We start from the raw sequence: 15,721 nt of genomic DNA, 5'->3' as shown, positions 1-15,721 counted from the left end.
TTTTTTTTTTTTTGCTTTTGAGGCTTTTATTTGCTATGGCATTGAATGAGTTATGTAAATACAATACACTAGTAGCAAAAAAGGTGCCACAGTTGTTTATGTTATGGCAGCACCTTCATTTAGGTTATGTTTATGTTTATTCACAGGTTTATCTTAGCTTTAATAATGCTAATCATGTAAAGAGCTACCTGAGCTTTGTTTAATGATAATTCTTTCAAGGATACCCCAACCTCAGTAACGTGCTTAATTCCCTTTCTACTTTCATCAGTAATATATATAGGATTAGGTCCATAATAAGGGATGCAATAATGGCATAATTATCATTGTGTAGAAAAGGAACAGAAGAGAGAGGGTTTCTTCCTCCTTCATATGCCCTCACCACTGTGTGCAACTCCTGGGATTCCTGGATGGTGATGCTGGGGGAAAGTGCTCAGTCTTGGTGAAGAATCCTGGGGAGATGTAGGGCTGAACAAAGGCTTTTCAGGCTTCTTCATTGTAGGAGAAGACATATCTGCAATGGAAATACAACACAGCAGTCACATTAACCAATGGGAAGCATACACATGGTACTTTGTAAATTGTAAAATTTTTATGGTTATGCTCCTTACTTAAGTGCCTGTTCAGTTACCAACACTTCTAAGCACCTATACACATGACAGACCTCTGCTTTGACGCGTGCTAATTAATCGAGTCTTCTGTGAATCTGCTGGAGAGTGCTAATTGGCACGCTCCGGCAGCCTCCACATCACATGTATTCAGCATCCCCACATTTCAAAATGGTGGTGGGGGCACTTTAATTAAAGCTCATCGAACAAGCTTTAGTTAATGTGCCCCTGCTGCCATTTTGAAGCACAGGACACTGAATACACATGACGCTGCAGGCACTTTAATTAGAGCGGCTCTCAGAGTGGCTCTAATTAAAGTGCCTCCCCACTCCATCCCAGAGCATGTGTATAGATGCCCACTGTGACCAGTAAACTAATTCAACATTATTGATTTTCAACATGGGCATAAACAGTCACTGTTGTTTGGCCTGCATAACAGAACCTGCATTCCCTTCATAGCAACCAAGCACGTCAGTGAAGAAATCCAAGTCCTTTCAAGTTCCCTAGATGGTATTCAATACCAGTCTGAATCACCATATTCACTTCTCCAACAGCATTATATTCTTTACTATATTTTTTATTGGGACAATGTAAGTATACAATGCATTTAAAGCATGTGTTATTTTTAATATGGAAATCCATGTTTTACCTTTTCTAAATGTGTAGTGACACAGTATAGCCTTCCCAAGAATGCAAGATACACACTATTCTTGTACAAGTAGGGCTTTCTCACTTCTTTCCCATTGACGCATCGATAAAAACATCTGTCGATGGAGATCATGGTAGTTGTGGCAAATGAACAGCTGCTATTTGGAAGGCCTCTTTATTTTTTACAAATATATTGTAAACATAATGTATATTATCTGAAGCTTTAATTAACCTAAAGTCCACGACTGCACTTGAAAAATTGGAATGAAATCCTTTCCACTGTTTAATTATTTATAACAAACAATCAGAGGCTACACATGGTATGGTATTTGGAGTCAATCTGAACTCAACAGGAATAACTCATATTTACTGCAGGTAAGCTCATTTCTTAAGTACTTTGCTGGATCAGGGCCATGCTGCATTTGGAGCATGCTACTGTTGGCTTTAATGTGCAGTTGTCACCTTATCACCAGGCTACTGCATTCTGCTCTGTTTAAACTGTGTCTTAAATCCTATTAAACGTTGAAGATGGGTAAAATGGTGCCTTGTAAACATATTCAGTTAATGCTTATTCATCTGGCAGTTGTTTAAGATGTTACTTAGTGACTTAGAAAACTTAGGACCTGAGGCCCCTGGCAGACATGCAGTTAAAGGCATGATGCCATCTGATGTGCAATCACCACAGTTGCTCCTCCTGCCATGCCACAGAGACCAGGGGCCTGAGCTGCTGATTAGTTTCTGCCATTCTGCACCAATAGAGATATACTGAACAACTCTTCATGAGGCCCCAATTTTAAGAGTCCAAAACCTGGTGACTTTCATGGCACCCTGCAATGCTCCTCTTGGCAAAAGGGTCCCTAAAGAAGTGAATTTTGGAAGGGGAATATATAGGGAAAGAGAGGCATTTGTTTTATTTCCATGCTGTACAGCTTTTAGTGATTACTGTTAGTTGGGAGACTTGATTACACTGGACTACTGTAATTTCAAGTTATTCTGTATTGTACCTGAACACTGATGTAAGTGCATCTGCTCACTGTAGAAATTTAAACCAATAAATAAACAAACTGCTTCTTGAGAGTAAAGATATATTTATTTTTTCTGCTTGCACCAGCATCTAACAAGGGCAAGATTTCCACGTGGTTATGGACAAAATTATTACATGTATCTGCTAATCTACCAACATTCTAAACAATATATATTTCTAGTGCTCTCAGTGAGTCTGGAGCAGATATCCTGCAATAAAAACTCTTATTTCAGGAATGATAGATTATTTTGTGATGAAACAACAGCTTTAGCGCCTTCATTTAAAACCCTTGTTTCATTTAAGAACAAGGAATGTTTCATTATTGCACTAGAGGGTTAAGATTTTATTATTCACTGAACAAAACCAAATATTTGCTTTTCTGCTACGCATCTACTAGTAGTGAGTAGTCTGTTACTGCAAAAACATTCCAAAGTCATTGTCCAAAAAAACAGACAGATTCATTAATGGCTCATAATCACAGCCTTTGACTAACACACTATGTCAATCGCTGGCAGCCAAAAATTTATCAGTGACTGAGTACCTTGATAAAATACTTTCTGAGAGACAATTATTTCATTATATCATATACATAAATATATTAAAAAGGAAAGACTAACTAAAGCTTGAATGAACTGGATGTGGGGAATCTTTTGCTTGTCTTTCACTGATATGTTCAACAAAAGAACTGAAAGAATGAACTGTCTTCTGTTTAGACATTCTGAATACGTCTGTAGCTCTAATTTCTAAAATGCAACAGAAGCTAATGTGACTGTTACTTCACAAAACAAGAAAAACTTGTGCTATTTAAACCAAAAATATTTTGGCTGCTTGAAAGAAGAATGCTTTAAGTGCAATGTAATCAGGGTTTCCATTTACCCCCGGCCTAATCCCTAGTTTGAAATGAATTTATAGAAAAAGAGGCCAGTTGTTATTACAATCCTAGCCTTTTGCCTTTAAAACTGTGCTACTTTTCCTGCTTCTACTTTTGGGCAAAAATAAATATAGTCAATACCTAAGAATAGCATAAATTACAAAGCAACACGGAATACAACCGGCCATATTACTATGAGAGATGATGGTCTTTAAGTCAAGATGAATTCCTCTGGCAGTCAATAATATAAAATGTTTGAAAGCAACTATGAAACTATGAAAGTTTCACTACCAGATGAACCCTCACCACCTGCTCAAGCCCAGATTAGGTACTTTACTGCAACAAAGCGTGCTGCATCATACACCGCAGTGAAGTACTTTTGGAGGATACTCACAGCATACCTGACTGCTGGGCCTGAATGGGTGAAATACATGTAGCACTTCCTTTGTTAAAATAATGTACTTAGCATTGTAAAGTAATTCAGATGGCCATTTCTACCCCTTGTTCTCCTCTTGTATACACTGACATCATAATGGAGCATTCAAGTTCTATTCACAGTGGAATAACAGATGCAGTCTACAGGGGAGCCAGAACAAAAACTGTTTGTATAGGTTACAAAAAGAAACTGCAGCGGTCTCCTTCTTGACCAGGCTTGTAAGTCTGGTAAGAAAGCAAAAGCTATATTTTCTTCAAAGAATTATCAGCTATGGAAAAAAAATTATTATTAAAATTTAGGGGAAACTGAATTTTTTGTACTTTTATTAATAAAAATATGTATGGCCTATAAATACAGCAGAATTAATTTAAATAATCTTAAAAGTTCACAACATTTTTACTGGTACCTTCAGCACTTACAAAATAAAAATGACTGATTTAGTTTTGCTTTAAAACATTTTTATAGGTCACCCCACATATATATTTTATCTCCTTCAACCTAGATATACAAAGGTAATGAGGTAACAAGTGACTGAAAGAACATAAAAAGCAGGTATAGTTGTATCATAGCTTTCCATGGAAAAATACCTACCATCTAAGAAAAAAAAGAGCGCCAAAATCAGCAATTTAGATCAGAGCATATTATTTCTTTGTTCTCCCTAGAATTTTCTTAAGGCTTTAGCAAAACATAAATGTGTTTTTTAAAAATTCACAGGTGTGTTCCATATTACTCTTGTGCAATATCCTTGTGTTATTGTGGAGATATAGTGCATACATGCCCAAATATTCTTGCATAATATACTTCTTTTATTGTAGAGATATTTACAGTATATACATGCCCAAACTACTGCATGTTATAAATTCTGAAGTGTCACATCAAAGAGATAAAGGCTATGAAAATAAAAAGTGTTAGATCAACTCATCTCCCAACAAGGTAATTCCATCTACAAAGGCAGGCAGAAAAGAGCCACTGTGAAGCATAGCGTATGTAGCCTGCTCATTGGCAGCTTGCACAAATGGTGCTCCAGATGTATATCTGTTCAAGACAGCCCAAGGCAACAATTTTGATCAATTCTAATGTGATAAAATGCTGCAGGGAAAGTGTGGAGAAACGTGTTTACGTCAGCCTTTAATTAAACTGTTGTTCGCTTCCAAAGAACCTTAGGAAACACTAATGAGACATGAGTTTCAGCAATTTCCTCATCAAAGCAAAGACCCTCTTCCTCAATCTGAAGCAGCCTGTCATCCAAGTAGCTCCCTGGATAAATGTCACATGGTGCACCAGTCAGTAAGCCACCTGTTAACAGAACTTTGCTGGAGTCAACTCATCATCCAGGGCAAGTTCAAACATCCACCTGCCTGTTTTGGACACCTGCTCAATTGTCTTGTGCAGTATAGCAACATGGTAACTTTTCTATTTTGCTGGTGATGCAGTGGGAACAGATGAATAAACAGAAAAAGAGAATAAACAGAATTAAATCTATATGACTTCAATAATTATGCCTCCAATTTATTATCTACCTCTTCCTACTCATATCTTTGTATTGCTTATCTAATCTGTCTTTACAAGGTACATTCCAGTAGACCATTATCCACCAGCATCATTTAGACCTCATTAATTTAACATTGCCTCAAGAAATGCAGATGATAATATCTTCTGGTCATTGTTCATGTCCATGCTTTCATGACTTTATTGGAAAAAAAAAACCAGTTGCATCTTTGTGTAAAAGTTCAAACCAAAGGGCCATTTCCAGAGACAGCACTAGGGATGACAACACTATTCTACATTTTACTGAAGAAAATTGAGCCCAATTCCCCAGTGCCTCACACATTGTATAGTTATGTACATCTGTGTGCAAAGAGAATGTAAAACTTCACCAGATCAGCATGGTAGCCCTTTGTTCAGGTGGCTACCTTTTATTGTAGAGGCTACCTTTTATTGTAGAGATATATACAGTGCATACATACCGCACTGCTATGGAAACTGGAGGTGCCCAGCACATCTAAACACAGGCTTCAAAGGCTTAGAATATTTCAGCAGAGGTCAAAGAACATAGTTACGATGATTTCTCACAAGCAGATGCTAACTTCAAATGAAAAATAATTTGTTAATCAACTTAAAATGTGTTGATGGTTAGGAAACAATCCTGTTTCACAAAAACAAAGAGAATCAAGGTTTTAAATTTGCCTTTTACTCTTCAGTGGGCATGTCTACATGTGATGCTTTAATGCACATTAGCCTAAGTTAATGCTCATTAAGGCCACACATCTACATGTGCATGCCTTAATGCTGACAAAAATCGCAAATTTAGGCTATTCATGGAGGTAATCAAATGCAGGTATCAAATTTAGGCGCAAGTAGTTAAAGCACTTTAACAAATGCATAGACACCTTAAAGAGCATTAACTCTGTGTGTGTCAACTGACTTGGGACTAACTTTAGTCCCAAGACAGATCCCACACAGCGTTGATGTGCTTTAATGCCTGCATGTGTAGATGCTTGCCTAAACTCATTTAATGCACGTTAAGCTAATACACATTCAAATTTCAGTGCGCTTAAATGCACGTGTAGATATGCTCAGTGGAAAGAAAAGAAGACAAGGCTTGTTTTTCTCATGCAGTTTTTTTGTTTGTTTGTTTTTGTTTTAGAGAGAGAGAAAAAGAGAAAAATATTCTCAAACAGGCAACAGCCTGGTGGTGAGGATAATGACCTCTAACAAGGAAAATCAGGCAGAGCAGGGTTTTTGAGCCTGGATATTCTCCAAGCCAGGCAGGCTGCCTAACTACCAGGTTATTGGCTATTTTCCGTTGTTTGTGCTTCAGCTGGTCCTGTGCTGGGTGTAGGTGCAGCAATATTTTGTGTGCCAGTTCACGTACTTTGGCTTTCTAAAGGATATCTTAGATGCATTTAAAAAGGACAAATTTTGTACTGAAGCTGAACCTTGTGTTTGAGAAGCAGCCAGATATCTTAGCATAAATAGTAATCATGTGCAAAATGTATAAATCAAGATGGTAGGCAAACTGTAATGCACACTCGATACTTCCCAAAAAAGGAATAAACAGAAAGTCAAAATGCTTCTTAACAACTTAGAAGTGAGAACATGTATATAGTCATAAGGACACCTCTTGCATTGTATCTTCCAGAAGATGCTTTTTTTTTGCATTGGTTCTCTTCTAACCATTTAGTTCATAACATTTCCAAGCACCTTCAGAAACAGTGTTGTGGGATATTTTTTATTTTGCCATTTTGCAATGGATAGTCATTTTACACTATTATGTTTTGTGATTAGTGGTACAAGATCTGGGAAGAAAAACTAGAGGATTCCTGTAATACTTTATCACTAGAATTAGCTGCACAGCAGAACAATGAAATGATACTGGGGGTAGAGGAAGGTTACAGCAAAGTAGGAAAATGCTTTGAAAAGATATAATTGAATTATCTCTTCAATTCATTCTCTATTAATCTTTAATGTTCTCTAATCAATTTCATTATTTCATTTCCAATGGGTGAAATGTATTCAGATACCAAAGAGAGAGAGCTGATGCAAGAACATTTGGCTGATCAAAAGCCTTTTACAGCCAATGGGTGGCTTTTAAATAAGATAGGCAGACTTTTCCTCCATTCCTCTCCCACAGAATGTCTATAGCTGTAAATCCTATTACTAATCTCTTGAACTTTATAATCCTCATATTTTATTCTTCCTATATTTGCGTGTATACACTGTTGTGAAATGAACCAGTAACTTTGTTCTTCAGTTTCTGCACCATATCGCTGCCCTGCCTGGAAGTTCTGCTCATGTTTTACAAAAATCCTATTCTGATCAGAAATGTATTTGGGGACTTATCACCCTTGATAGTCTGTACCTTAAAAAGCAAGGGGAAAGTGCTTGTATAGTGTTGTACCTGGATGAAAAGAACATGAGAAGAAACCTGCAAGAGTATAGTATTTACAAGGACTTTTCAGCATTGTCTTTTGCAAGTGTTCACTCTGTCGTTCATATAAAAGAATGTTTACAGTTGTATACACCAAATGTTCACAAATGCCTCTGCATGAACAAGTAATAGGGGTAGCAGTATGGTGATGAGTACTCTATCACATAAAGACTAACATCTAAATTTCCTGATTATATCACAGATGAAAAGTTAACTTTTACTGATTTAAAACTGTCAAGTCTAGGTCATAGACCTTTAAAAAAATATTCACATTGACATTTGAAGTACTTAATTTAGGGCATTATTAATATTGCCAGGCCTTAGATAGGCATTTTTAAAATTATATTTAAAGTGTGTGTGTGTGTGTGTGTGTGTGTGTGTGTGTGTGTGTGTGCGCACTTTTCAAAATGCATCCCCAAAATATTTTAAAAATCTGCAACATCATGACAGGACATACGGACTTAATACCATAACAGTTGTTTGATTTTGTCATGCAACTTGTAAGTAATTAGCTACCATAATGAAAAGAATTGTTTTGTTTAAAGTTACATTTTTTGTCCACTAAGATGACTTTGAAACTATGGCAAACTATGCTATAAGGTCATTGAGTGATAACTCTATACCCATTTCATCCAGACCTCTCTTCCTGCAGACAGGCACTCTGCTGTATCATTACAAAGTGAGATGCAACTTAATGTGGTAGAGATATAAACTACCATATTATATTCTAACTTATGATTTCTGAATCATAACCAAGAGTCAATGACTTTGTGCCAGGTAAGGAAAAAATATCAGTACATAAAGAGTATTCTAAAATCCATCCTTAGAAAAGCAGTTTAAAGGCTAAATTAACCTGACTTCAAATACTAAACTCCAAGCCAAAACTATTCCTCATGTGACAACTACATAAAACTTTCTCTATTATCCATCTGTACTATGGCCAAACCTTCTTGAATGTCAAACTGCTCTCCAAAACTGCTCAAATAGTGAGAATGTGAAATTACACATGCAAAGAAAAAAAAAGTATTATAGCTATATAAAGAAAGAAAGAAAGAAAACATGTGTTCTTCTTTAATTTTACAGATCATGAATATACTTGTCCATTCTATTGTCCATTAATCATCTTTTATGTGATTTCAGTCCACTCGATAGGCAGTGATAAAAAAGCATCCTAGAAAACAGTGAGATAATCTAATTTAAAAAGTCAAGCAAATTATACAGGATTTAGAGTACATTTTAGTCATTTACTAAATATTGGTGTGGTGGAACACCAGTGGGGTGTTTGCCACTTGGGGATGTGGCAAGCTCTATGGGAGCTTGATGACTGAGCAGCAGGGAAAACCCTCCCCAGGAACCATTTGAAGGGGGAAGGTGGTATCAGGGCACTCAGGGTACTCTGTCACTTTAAGAACTGGGCCAGGCAGCAGACAAATGCAACCCAGGCTTGATGAGCAGCCATCTTAAGCCTCAGGCCAGCAAGGTAGGAGGCAGCAGTTGCTGCCTGGTGTTGAGGAAGGAACATCTTCCAGTGGAGCTGCTGCTCTAGAGATGGCATGGAGGTAAGGGCAGGAGCTATAGGGCTCCTGGTCCTAGGCATGCCCTAAAATTGCATCCTGCCAGGATAAGGAGGCCTGGTGGTCCTGCCTGTGGCGGGGCAGGCCAGTAAATGCCAGGGTTGAGGACTATCCTGGTGAAAAGCAGGTTGGGGCGCCTAAGCCCCTGCCCCTACCACCCAGTGGGCTACATGATAATATCAGAGAGAGAGTAGTGGGGCCAGGGACATCGACAGGGGACACCTGAGTTGATTGTGGGTGTATGACCCCGAAGGGAGCAGGGAAGGCCAGGTAAGCTTTGAGAAGTGCCTGAGCCTGAAAGGGTAGAAGACCCCACAAGGTGAACAGCTGAGGTCCTGGTGTGAGCGGGCGAGCTGCCAGCCAGGCATGCCAACAAGTGGCACCTGAGTCTCTAGAGGTGTTCAATCCCAGGCCTCAGAGTATGGGGTGGAGTAGAGAGGGGCAGTTTTGAAGCCCTGTGAGTGAGGGGCATGAGTTGGGGCCCTGAGGGCAGGAGGTTGAGTGGAGGTCTTGCTAGCATAGGGCCTGGATCTAGGTCCAGGTAAGCCTTTGGGTGCCTGAGGCTGCAGGGGGGCTGGAGGCTGATGGGAAGGCAGCAGAGGAGGAGCTGTGAGGAGAAAAGGGGGCGAGCCATCAGCCCCTTGGTGGAGAGCAGCTGGGGGAGTTACCCGGCTATGAGAACAGGGGAAGAGTCAGGACAGCACTTTGTGAACTGCCCAGCACTTGCTCAGATGAGGGAAGAGGGAGATGCCCAAAATGCTGTACACTTGAAGTCTGGGGAATGAAGAGTAGCAAGTCTGACAACCCTCTGGGTGAGGGCAGGGCGAGTGTGGTCTCTCGGAGAGTAGAGGCGATACGTGTGAGGCCCAGGAAGGGCAGGATGGAATAGACTAGGTGAGAGCCAGTGGACAGCGAGAGTCCTCTGTGAGAGGGAGGCAGTATGAGTGTGGCCGTAGTAGGGCAGAGCGAATGAGACTCAATGCTGTGATGAGTTGGGCCCAGCCTCAGGCCGGAACTTACTACAGCTGTGAGCAACATCTGCGAGGCTTGGGATGCAATACAGGGGTGGCTGAATTTGCATACATAGGCCCATACATAGGAGAACAGAGCATTCAATAGTCAGCCTCCTGCTTAATTAAGACCATAATTCTTTAATAACAAGGCATGGCAAGCAAGATAGGTGGGTGGTGTGCCCAGAGGCAGTGGGAGGCAGCACTGTGGCTGCTTGGAGACTTCCCACGTTACCATACCACAATTGGCATAGGTAAATCACTAAGACTCACTGTAACTCTAGGGGAAAACTCATGCCACAGCATCTTATTAATGCTAGGAATCCAGGAACTTGACTTATAAAGTAAAATCAATACTGTAACCTTAACTATAAGAGTTAGAAGGATACTGGGAGACTTCAAATTTAACAAGTTTACAGAGGGGGTTAGAGATAAAATAATTTAAGGGAAAGCTATTCATTTAGAAATACTCAGGCAAGATATCTCAAGGATTATATTGTGACTAATTATTATTATAAATGATACTTTAACAGTTTAGGATTATGTAAAAGTTGTGATATATTAGGAGATTTATAGAAAAATCTGGGAAATGAAGTGGTTTGGAACTCAAATCTAAATATAATCACTAAAGTCAGAAAGAAACAAATCATCCTGAGCAATTATTGTTCGACACAATTAATATAATGGTAAAAGAAAATGGAGACTAAGAGTGAAGGTCAATCTGGTGTAACACTGTTGAAAAACAGATCCTATTACAAAGGGTTAAAAAAAAGCTACACAAGCATAAATTACAATTTTTTTAGCTAAACCTACATTTTCCCCACTCAGCTATACCACAAATGAAGAAAAAACATGCTATTCAAAACAATGTGAGACTCCTTTGAATCCTTAAGGAAGCTGAATGAATACTTTACTCGTCGAATCAGGACCCACTGGTTTCAGGTATTCTGAGGTATTCTGATCAATAGTAAAATAAAGCAAATCTCTATTAATTATATTTTATAGAAGCTGGACCCAACTTCAGTTCACACAACAGGTTTATTCACAAAATAGTTGTTCTAAATATGCTAATAGCCAAGTAATAGCCTCCTGCACATGTAGCTGTCATTGATATAAATGAGAGGTGCATGTACCTACTTGAGGCATAATTCAACCTACTAGCTACATATGGAAAACATATATTACAGTCATACCTAATGATTTTCTTTTCAGAATAAAAGGCACTAGACCCATAACCAGGTTTTAGAACAAGGACTTTTATTAAATAAAAATATTGGAGAAAAATGAAAGCTGTTGGATGATATATGGGAACTTCCTACACAGTATTTTCTTGCCTTTTCCCCCCAACTCTCTTCTTCTATACATTATTATCCATATTAATTATTTAGAACCTGATTCACATGTGTACTTGAGCAAAAATTTTGCCTAAATGTTATCATAGCCAATCCACATATTTCAAACAGCCTTTAAAATAGGCATGACTAGGTCAGAAGCCACTCTGAACAAAAGAGAACTTAGGTTTATGGTGAAATTCTGGCTCCACTAATATTTTTGGGAATCTTATCACTGAGTTTAAGAGGACTAGAGTTTCATTCTTTGCTCATAAAATTCCAGTGATGTTGTACCCGTTCACACTTGTTACACTCCACTGTGCTAATTAAATCAAACCCCATTACTTTAATTCTGTTCAAAGTTGAGTTTAAGTAACATTCTGGTAAATTATCACTTATTTCTACTTGATAAAGGATTCTGTCTTTGACGCATACGTGGAACTCTCGTTGATCTTAATATAACGCATATGTTGTTATACTATTCACTGAATTTTAATTTATATTTGTCTTTTTTAAATATTAAGTCTTTGAAAACTGCTTCATCCATTCCACTCAGCCCAGCAGTCTTAAGGCTCAGAAGATAAGAAAGCACTTTTCACCCTGATTAAACTGCTGCTGAACCTACTGCTAATGTCAGCAGTTACACTAAAGAAAGACATTACTTACAACTCTGACACAAGTGAAGCTCAGAGCAAACCCAACCAATATTAAAGTAAGATTCTGACTTATTTTAATATTGCTTGAAACAGCATACGGGAATACTGATGTTTAAAAATTAAATGTGCTTTTAAATATTAAGCATGAGTGACTTCCAATGCTTCAACCATCAAAAAAGTAGGAGAGAAACTGGTTTAGTGTTGCACATGCAAAGTTTGGATAGAAATGCCACTTTCACTACAATGCCATATTTTAGTATGATGGCTCAGAAATGTCACACACAATTAAGAACTTTGTTCAAATATATTTCAAAGCCTTTTTGTAGTGAGAAGTATTTCTTAAAGGCATTATCTGTATCTGCTTTTCTCAGCATATAGCACAGATAAAAGATCATGATAGAATATGCAGCAGCCTTCTGCAGATACATTAGGAGCTGAAAGTAGTCCTGAGCTCTGTCCAATATAGGACACCAAACAATTTAAAGTTGTCTTTTACAGCTCTGTTCCTGGACAACTTTAACTCCTTCCTATGTTAAGTCCCTCACTTCAGAAATTAAAATATCCATTTTAAACATGACCTAACCAAGGAAGGGTCAGCAAGAAGAAGAACCCAATAGGGTGGGCATGTCCAGTATGTAGGGAAAAAGCAAAAGATGGAATAAGTTCAGGAGAGGGGTGACCAGCTAACAGGGTTTCGGTCTGAGTATAGGAGGGTTGAACAAGCAATCAACAAATGAAGCAGGTCTACCTGCTTGTTTAAATTGTATGTTCATATCCTAACTCCTGACTGTTAGAACATGACAAGAGAAATGTGAGAGAGTGGATATTATGCAGGAGCTGTAAAATTAAAATTCACTTAACTGTATACTGACATTAGGTATTCTTGGAAAACATTGACTACAGAATGACACATGAATCTGCTTCTGTCACACTGTTATAGGGTATATTATTAACAAATATAAGTGCTGTACATTTATACTTTAAACCACGTTGTAATACCAAGGAAAATAGGTTTAAAGTTTGATCTTACTGGATATTTCTCTATTACGTTAATATACTTCACTAAGTGAGGTTTTGGAAAGAAAGTATTATATACATATAAAATGTTCTGAAGTTATTCAGAGTTTCAGAACTTGAGAAACTATAAGGCTCTAGGGGCAAAGCTCAAGGAGACAGGGGTACAAGTAGTTTTTTTCTTTTATCCTTCAGTGAGCAGATACAGACAGCACCACGAGACATGCATTGGCGAGGTCAATCAGCGACTTTGGAGCTGGTGTTACCAGGCAGGCCTTGGGTTCTTGGACCATGACCCGCATTTCCATACAGAGGACATGCTCGGGCAGGAGGGGCTTCATCTCTCCCCAAAAGGTAAGCATGTTTTTTCTTCCAGGCTGGCTGATCTTGTACAGCGAGCTTTAAATTAGGTTTTCCGGGGCATGGAGACGCAGAGGACACTTCACCGTCAAGCCAGGTGACACACACAACTAGTACCCAGGTAAGTGATGGGCCAGGACAGACTTAGGAACAAGGGGGCAGCACAGGCACCTACAGAAGGCCTCAAATACCTCTACACAAATGCTTGAAGCATGGGGAATAAGCTGGAGGAACTTGCCATCCTGCTAGCTAGCAAAAACCCAGACCTAGTGGGACTCATGGAAACCTAGTGGGATTCTACCTATGACTGGGCAGTAGACATCAAGGGAGACAGGCTGTACAGGCGAGACAGAGCAGGGAAAAGAGGGGGGGTGTAGTGCTATACATCAAAGAGCAATACACTTCCTCAATGATCAGGATGGGGTCAGAGGAGGGGCAAAATGAGGCACTATGGGTAAGAATGCAAGGGGGGCATGGAGAAAGGGACTTAATAGTGGGTATCTACTACAGACCCCCTCACCAGGGGGATAAGCTGGACCTGGAATTCTCAGGTCGGCTCATGGAGGCTGTAAAGTCAAGGGATGTGGTTGTCATGGGTGACCTAAACTACCCAGACATCTCCTGGGAGGATCAGTTAGCCAGGTCCGACTACTCATGGAGGTTCTTAGCCGGGATACAGGACCTCCACCTAACCCAGAAGGTGCATAGTCCCACCATGGGAAATGCCTTGCTGGACCTGGTGCTTGCTACAGGTGACAACCTTATGAGGGGTCTGCGGGTACTCAGTCACCTGGGCAACAGTGATCATCACCTGCTGGAATTTACTATTCAGCAGAGGGTGGTGAAAGCAAGCAGCAAGGCAGAGGTCCTTGACTTCAGGAGGTCTGACTTCTGTAAGCTAAGAAGGTTAGTAGGAGAGGCATTGGGGTCTCAGAGCTTCAATGAGATGGGAGTCCAAGACGGGTGGTGGTTCCTCAAGGAGACGATCCTCTGAGCTTAAAGGAAGTCAGTCCCAATGCACAGCAAGGGGGGCAGGAGTGCTAAGAAGCCCCCATGGCTCTGCATAGGCATCCAGGGATGCCTGAGGGCAAAAAAGGAGGTGTACAAACAGTGGAGGCAAGGGGCTATCACCAAAGAGGATTATACCTCTATTGCTCGGGACTGCAGGGAGGCTGTTAGGAAGGCCAAGGCAGAGATGGAGCTAGGGCTAGCAATCAGAATTAAGGAAAATAAAAAGTCCTTTTTCAAATACATAGGAAGTAAGAAGGTGGCACCGGGGCCCCTACAGGATAGGCTTGGCAATCTGGTGATTGCAGCAAATGAAAAAGCTGACCTCTTTAATGATTTTTTTGCCTCCATATTCCTGAACAGGGACCGGGACACCTCCCCCACTAGAACTGAAGATGGACCCAGGGGAGGCACCGCCATGCCTAGGGTCAGGGACCACCTAGTTAGGGAACTTTTGGAGGGGCTGAACATGTTTAAATCAGTAGTTCCAGATGCTCTTCACCCAAGGGTGCTGAGGGAATTGGTGGGAGTCATAGTGGGGCCCCTGGCACGGCTGTATGAGCGCTCAAAGAGCACTGGCCAGGTACCAGAGGATTGGAAAAGAGCCAATGTGGTCCCCATTTACAAGAAGGGGAGAAAGGAGGACCCCAGAAATTATAGGCCAGTCAGTCTTACCTCAGTCCTTGGGAAGACCTTTGAGAAAATTATCAAGGAGCACATCTGCAAGGGACCAGAAGGGGAGGTAATGCTCAGGGGCAACAAACATGGGTTCACTGAAGGCAGGTTCTGCTTGACTAACCTGATTTCTTTTTATGATCAGGTCACAAAGTCCCTGGACAAGGGTGTCGGATGAATGTTTTCTTCCTGGATTTTAAGAAGGCCTTTGACATGATTTCCTACCACATTCTCTTAAAATAACTTGGTGACTGTGGCATTGATGCCTACAGTCAGATGGGTGGCAAATTCGCTAGATGGTCACACCCAGACAGTGGTGGTGGAGAGGCTGTTTTTGACCTAGAGGGATGTGGGCAGTGGAGTCCCCCAGGGCTTGGTCCTGAGGTCTGTACTGTTCAACATCTTTGTCAGTGATCTGGATGTGGGCATGGAATGCACGCTGTCGAAATTCGCTGACAACACCAAGCTGTGGAGCAAGGTGGGCACGCTGGAGGGGAGGGACAAAATCCAGCCAGATCTAGACAAATTACAGAGGGGGGAGGATGAGAATAGGATGGAATTCAATGCAGACAAGTGCA

General features: G+C 40.2%; 1 protein-coding gene across 9 annotated transcripts in view; it reads right to left on the bottom strand.

Annotated features, from left to right (window-relative positions):
* Positions 1-15,721, bottom strand: part of NFIB (nuclear factor I B) — a 271,468-nt gene that overhangs the window by 63,028 nt on the left and 192,719 nt on the right. For all 9 annotated transcript variants that reach the window (XM_019517573.1, XM_019517572.1, XM_019517574.1 and 6 more), the window contains exon 7: positions 380-511. In XM_019517573.1, coding sequence (XP_019373118.1) covers positions 380-511 — 132 coding nt within the window. The remainder of the gene's footprint in view (positions 1-379; positions 512-15,721) is intronic.

The sequence above is a fragment of the Gavialis gangeticus genome, unplaced genomic scaffold (assembly GCF_001723915.1).
Source record: "Gavialis gangeticus isolate Ggan-Ray unplaced genomic scaffold, GavGan_comp1, whole genome shotgun sequence".
Taxonomy (NCBI): domain Eukaryota; kingdom Metazoa; phylum Chordata; order Crocodylia; family Gavialidae; genus Gavialis; species Gavialis gangeticus.
The sequence above is the reverse complement of the archived record's forward strand: the minus strand, read 5'-3'. Positions and strand labels throughout refer to the sequence as shown.